We start from the raw sequence: 6,564 nt of genomic DNA, 5'->3' as shown, positions 1-6,564 counted from the left end.
TATTATGAAGTTACAATAAGTGTTCAAAATGAGTACCGTTCACTTCCATACAATGGTATAATCTATTTTGAAATGCTTCTCTGACATTGCTTAATACGGCTGGATTTAATTGTCGACATTCATTTTCTATCCTCTCTCGTAAATCATCCAGAGATTCTGGTTGGGTAGCATAAACTTTTGTTTTTAAATACCCCCAGAAAAAGAAGTCTAGGGGTGTTAAATCCGGTGACCTAGGTGGTCACTCCATCATCTGTCCTCATCTACCTATCCAACGAGCGGGGAATGTTTCGTTTAAGAATTGTCGGACAGGCATAGCATAGTGTGGGGGAGCTCCGTCTTGTTGAAATACCAGTAAATCTTCGGAAAGGTTATCATCATTTTCTATTATTGTTGTAATACGTGGGTCAACCCCTTCCCTGAGTAACTCAAGATATGATTCACCATTTAAATTTCCGTTGATGAAGAAAGGTCCGACAATGTGGTCACCTAGGATACCACACCAAACGTTTAACTTTTGGGGATGTTGTGTATGGAATTCACGCATAATATGTGGATCACTTTCAGCCCAATATCTACAATTATGCCTATTTACTAAGCCATTCAATGAAAATGAGCATTCATCAGAAAAGCAAATATTGTTTAACAATTGTGGATTGTTATTGATAAATTGCGTCATTTATTCGCAAAACTCTAGACGACGATCAAAATCATCTTCATTCAACTCGTGCACCAACTTAACTTTGTATGGGTGGTACTTGAATTTATGTAGAACTCGGAAAACTGTAGAAGATGAAACACCGATCGCTCTACTTATTGTTGACAATGATTGGGGTAGGAAGAATGAACTGATTGGAGTAGGTAAATTACGATAGTTTAAGAGTTCCGTGTCCGACGTTGCAGGAATTGACTTTATTATGTTTGCGGCAATTTCAACAAAAAATTCATTGAAAGTCCCAGCAGACAAGGAGTCTTCTTGGAGGTTGCTTGCATTTTTATTTTCTTCTTAGCTGACTAAATGAAATTGTCATAAGCTAATCTTTTGCTGTTTTTAAATTGTTTATTATAATCTTTCTTGAAACTTCTGAAGACAGCAATGTAGACAGGTTTTTTGCTGACCTCTGAAATAGCTTTGAAAGTGGTGAGTTTGTCTCTTTTTTCCCTCAAAGAATCATCAAACCAATTTACTGGAGATTTCCTGATTTTTTCACGGCATTTGATTTGTTGCCAGAGGGTGATAAATGATTTAGATCGATATTTATATCACCCGTTATAACTACATCCATACCAGAATCTGCCGCCACACCAATGGCACCTTCAAAACTCTCCAAAAAATCCTCTACATTGCCTTTTGGTGATCTGTAAACTGTTAAAACGACTAGTTTAATATCAATCAGAACTATTGCACAAAATTCGGCATTTTGTTCTGCGTTGAATGCAGACAAGTCTAAGGTCAGATATCTCAGTCCCGATTTTGTATAAATTGCAGTGATACCTCTACTTGAACGAGTCCTGCAATAATAAGCTGCCAGGAGGTAGCTATCTGAATTGTTAATGGACAGATTGATGGACAAATGAAAAAATATTCGAAATTGAGTCTATTTATTTTTATATCTCATTGTTTGTACAACAAAAACGTTCCGATATGTACAATTAACATATTATTTACAAAATTTACATAACCAATAAATGCTTCCTCGATTACCATCGACATTGTTTGAGTCTATTTCACTATTATCTTCAATAGTTTCACCTTGCAACCACCGTCGCTACCGCCAAACACAAGCAAGTCAAAAGTTTGTTATTGTATTTGTTGGAGTTATTGATCGATTCCTTGGAGGCTTCTAGATTGCCTCTCGTAACTTCCTCTTCGCACCTACCTATCGCATCGATGTCTAAACTGTTCATAGGTAACCCGTTCACTTCTAGAGGAGAAATGCAAAAGTTTCTACTTATGAACTCCGAAACACTTCCATTCATCAAAGGACCTTCGAGCAGAGAATGGATATGGCAGTTGCACGGAAAATGGTTGGATATCACAGTCAGTTTCTCCACCTCTATAAGTAGTGTTTCCGTTTTGGGTATCTCTAAGATATGGTTACCTTGTAGTTTCAGATGGCCGATATGTTGTTCTTGGGTGAGATTCAGGTACTCTATGGCGTCGATCTTGTTGTTTAGGATGTTGAGAGTCTTGATGAAGGTCATGCCGTTGAAAGCTGAGCCGTCTATGACTCCCAAGTCGGATTCTTGGATAGATAGGACCCCCACGTTGGTAAGGCCGCGGAAAATGCCCGTACTGAGGCCGCGAAGGTCCATGAAGGCTAACTTGATGTATCCTATAGTGTCCAGACCATCGAAGGCATCTGGTTCAATCAGTCTTATTCCTGGAAGAAAAAAAAAAGATTGAGAATAATGCAAGAACTGACTGAATGAAATATCTTGAATGTGATGACGCATGATGTGAAGCAAAGTGGAGTACCTATAATACGGGATGTTCCTTAAACACATGCTAATATTTAAGGAGGTAATTCTTAGACCCATTTTAAGGAAAAAACGTCCCATGGACGTATGTCCTAAACGCCTTAACTTTTGAGATACAGGGTGGCAAAGTTTTCAAAAATAATCAGTTTTTTAATAATAACTGAGATAATTTTGTAGACATCTTTGGTATATTTCGTATATATGTTCCATGCCTCAAGGCGCATTTTCTGATGTACACAAATTTGTATTTTTTCAAACAGTGGCATCCCTACGGGTTTTTTTCAATGCGAAACCCGTAGGGATGCCACTGTTTGAAACCCGTAGGGAAAAAGTACTACGCCAATGCTTTCTTTTCAAAATAAAATCATTTTAAAAATCCTCATTTATTTTTGAGAGAATTTGATCTCCTGGTATTTCTTTGTCCGACGCATGATTTTCAGTCAAAAAAATAAAAATCGACAGAAAGCAAATTAAGAAATTAGATCAATTCTAAAATGAATGAGAATCTGAAAATTGCTTCATAACGCATTACCAATTCCCTAATAATATTTGAAAACATAATCTGCAAAAAAATAAATTTTTCACAAAAACGAGTTTTATTTTATTTTGTGACAGTAAGTCTAAACGAATAGCACAAATTTGTTAATTAGTAATAATACCAAAACTGATTATAAAAATTGTTGGAAGTGGCCACCTGCACTTAGTATGCATGCTTCCGCCCTTCTACGCATGGAATTACGCACCCGTTCAAATATTCCCGGCGTATTTCGTATACTTTCATACGAGGCAACTATTCGCTCTCTTAAATCTTCTGAAGTATTAACAGGAGTTTAATACACAAGAGTTTTAAGGTGACCCCATAAAAAAAATCTAAACTGTTGAGTTCGGGGGATCTTGCTGGCCATTGCTGAGGTCCTCCGCGACCTATCCAACGATTAGGATAAACTGTATTTAAATGGTTTCGGACAATTACACTGAAATGAGCAGGGGCGCCATCGTGCATGTACCATATTCGATTCCTTAACGCAAGCGGCACATTTTCCAATAACCCAGGTAAGTCTTCTTCGAGAAAGTGTAAATAAGAACGACCATCAAGGTGTCCTGGTAGAGAAAATGGGCCTATTAGATGATGGAATTCCTGCCCATACATTAACCGAATATTGGTGTTGGAAATGGGTTTTGGTTATTGCATGGGGATTTTCTTCAGCCCACACATGATTGTTATGGAAATTTTGAATGGCATTCCGAGAAAAATTTGCTTCGTCTGTGAACAAAATTTGTGTCTCAAACTGCGGATTTAGTGCAATACTTTGTAGATACCACTGACTGAAGTTCACACGCTGTGGAAAATCTCTGGGGAGTAATGCCTGCACTCTTGAAATATGGTATGGGTATAACAAAAAATCAACCAAAATACGCCAAACAATTTGATGACAAATATCCAGAGTTCTAGCGATCTTCCTCGTACTCGTCTCAGGATGTTCCTCAATTTCTTGCAGCACCGCTTCCTCAATTTCAGAAGTTCTTACTACACGAGGTCTACCTTCCGGAGTCCCTTTCTTGAAACTACCAGTTTCCCCAAGTCGACGATCAATATTTGAAAAGGTTCGGCTATCTGGTAAGGCACTTAGGATATCTTTCCTGATAAATGCGCCTGGCTTCTGTTGCATTACCATCGGCAAGGCCATATACGTAATGCATTTGCGCCATTTTCGCATTCGTATAATTTACCATATTTACTGATATTCAGAAAAACAGCGGACTACCAAAATAACTTCAATAACACTTCAAAATCAATCAAAACGCGCTGTGACAGTTTTTAACACCAACACCTTACCTTAAACCAACATCAATATTAGCTACTGACGTTTGTACATACAGAGAATTCGTTTTTTATTGCTATGGTGGGTACGCTGTTTTTTTTTTGCTTTTAATCTTTAAAAGAAATCACATATCGACAAACTCCATCTTTCCAAGAGGTGCAGTAAATAAATTCTGCTACATGTCATTTATTCCAGGATAACTAAATGTATGTTTTCAAAAATTATTGAGCGGTGCTGCGTTATGACGTAATTTCAATTGAGAACAGTGCATCTGACAACAAACGAATACCTTTTAGATCCTCAATTATTTTGCAACAAATCTGATCTCTTAGTTTGCTTTCAGTCGATGCACGATACCGCATCAGATTTTTAAGGAATTTATCCTTAAGTAAAGCGATTTTTAATTTTTTGAGCGAAAACCATGCGTCGGACAAAGAAAACCCAGCAGATCAAATGTGCTCAAAAATGTATGGAGGTTTTAAAAATAATTTTTAATTCAAGATAAAGCAGTGGAGTAGTATTTTTTTCACCAAAAATATACATTTCAAAACTCGTACGTACGCCACTGGCAGAGAAAATTAAAATTGTACATCAGAAAATGCGCCTTGAGGCATGGAACATATGTACCAAATATGCTAAAGATGTCTACAAAATTATCTCAGTTATTATTATGAAACTGATTATTTTTGAAAACTTTGCCACCCTGTATCTCAAAAGTTAAGGCGTTCAGGACATACGTCCATAGGACGTTTTTTTCCTTAAAATGGGTCTAAGAATTACCTCCTTAAATATTAGCATGTGTTTAAGGAACACCCTGTATATGAGGCGAAATTATTAATGTGAAGGTACGGCTTTTGTCAAACAAAAAATTGTATACACATGTTTCACTTCTTTTTTGCTGATTCTTTACTCATTTTCAGTGTTTTGATCATACGAGTATGTGAAATAATCAGTATATATAATTTTAAGTATCCTATCTTTATGAAAAACAGAAACAAAATCTTAGATCTTCTGGCTATGAAATGTGACTTCCGTAAAACTCAACGTTCATATGTTTGAAAGTAGTTGTTTCAGATGGGATTTTCTACCAGTTTATGTGGAGTATTTATCGATGATTCTCAATAACCTAATAATGATAATTTCACTGATAAAATGTAGTACAAGATGTAGTAGGTATGATTAATACAGAAAATTCTCAAATAATATCTCCTATGTTTTTGTCAAAAGACAGAATTCAGTTTCTGATCTAGTCGTTTAAGTAATGCAATCAGAACTGGCTCTTCCATTCAACCATCTCTCTCGCTGGAAGTTTCACAGTTTCTCCTGAAAATATTTCAGTTTCAATCAAAATACACCCCTCAAAACAATTGAAGTATCATTTTTTTGACGTTGTATTTTCATTAACAGTGAAAAAGCTTATTATATTCAATTCCATTCAATTCAATTTATTTGGAATATCGAATAACGATGAGATTGGAACCTTTGGTGTGAAAGTTGAATAACTTTTTTCGAGATCAATTGCCCTAACACCAAACTGATATTTTTGCACTCGACGCGCGTTTCGCCAACAAAGTTAGCATCCTCAGGAGAAGAAAATTGATATATATCATGCTAACTTTGTTGGCGAAACGCGCGTCGAGTGCAAAAATATCAATTTGGTGTTAGGGCAATTGATCTCGAAAAAAGTTATTTGGAATATGTTAATATACAATTTATTAATATTATGGTTAGGACCACTAGGAGTTTGAGGAAAGCAGCCTAAGCGCAGGTGGCTTGTGATGTGCTTCCGTCTATCTCCCCGTGGAAGTACTTTAAAAATATATCAGGCACAAAAGTAATAAAAGATTAAATAACTGTTGCAGTTGTATTAGTGAATAGACAGAGGAAGCTGGTATATTTTATGAGAATAAGTACCTATAATTATCTATACATCTAGGTTTACATAATATTGGAAATAGGTACACATAAACTGAAAGACAAATTGGAAGACTAGAAAATGTACTGAGTGATATTTCTGGGTTATTGGGTATGTTTGAATAAACTGTTTATACGGGTATTATTTACAATTATGAATTCTTTTGTTTTTTTTTATACTTTAAAAATGTGGTTTTTATCTTTATTTCAAGGGGAGGCATGTTATACAGTTTTGGAGCGAAATAGAAGACTGAACGTTGGGTATGACTTTTTTGTAAAGGGGTATATCAATGGATAAATTATGTACATTTCTGGTGTACTTTGTATTTGCCTTAGAATAATTGATATT

At 35.9% G+C, this 6,564-nt stretch overlaps 1 protein-coding gene across 1 annotated transcript in view; it reads right to left on the bottom strand.

Moving 5' to 3' along the window:
* Window positions 1-1,597: 1,597 nt before the first annotated feature.
* LOC111503713 (uncharacterized) overlaps window positions 1,598-6,564 on the bottom strand; it is a 309,095-nt gene continuing 304,128 nt past the window's right edge. The window contains exon 5 of the mRNA XM_074183331.1: window positions 1,598-2,381. Coding sequence (XP_074039432.1) covers window positions 1,747-2,381 — 635 coding nt within the window. The 3' untranslated portion in view covers window positions 1,598-1,746. The remainder of the gene's footprint in view (window positions 2,382-6,564) is intronic.

This window comes from Leptinotarsa decemlineata, unplaced genomic scaffold (genome assembly GCF_025532065.1).
Source record: "Leptinotarsa decemlineata unplaced genomic scaffold, Ldec_3_MD MMD2_tig00026336_RagTag_RagTag, whole genome shotgun sequence".
NCBI classification, from domain to species: Eukaryota; Metazoa; Arthropoda; class Insecta; order Coleoptera; family Chrysomelidae; genus Leptinotarsa; species Leptinotarsa decemlineata.
This window is presented reverse-complemented; position numbering and strand designations above follow the sequence as displayed.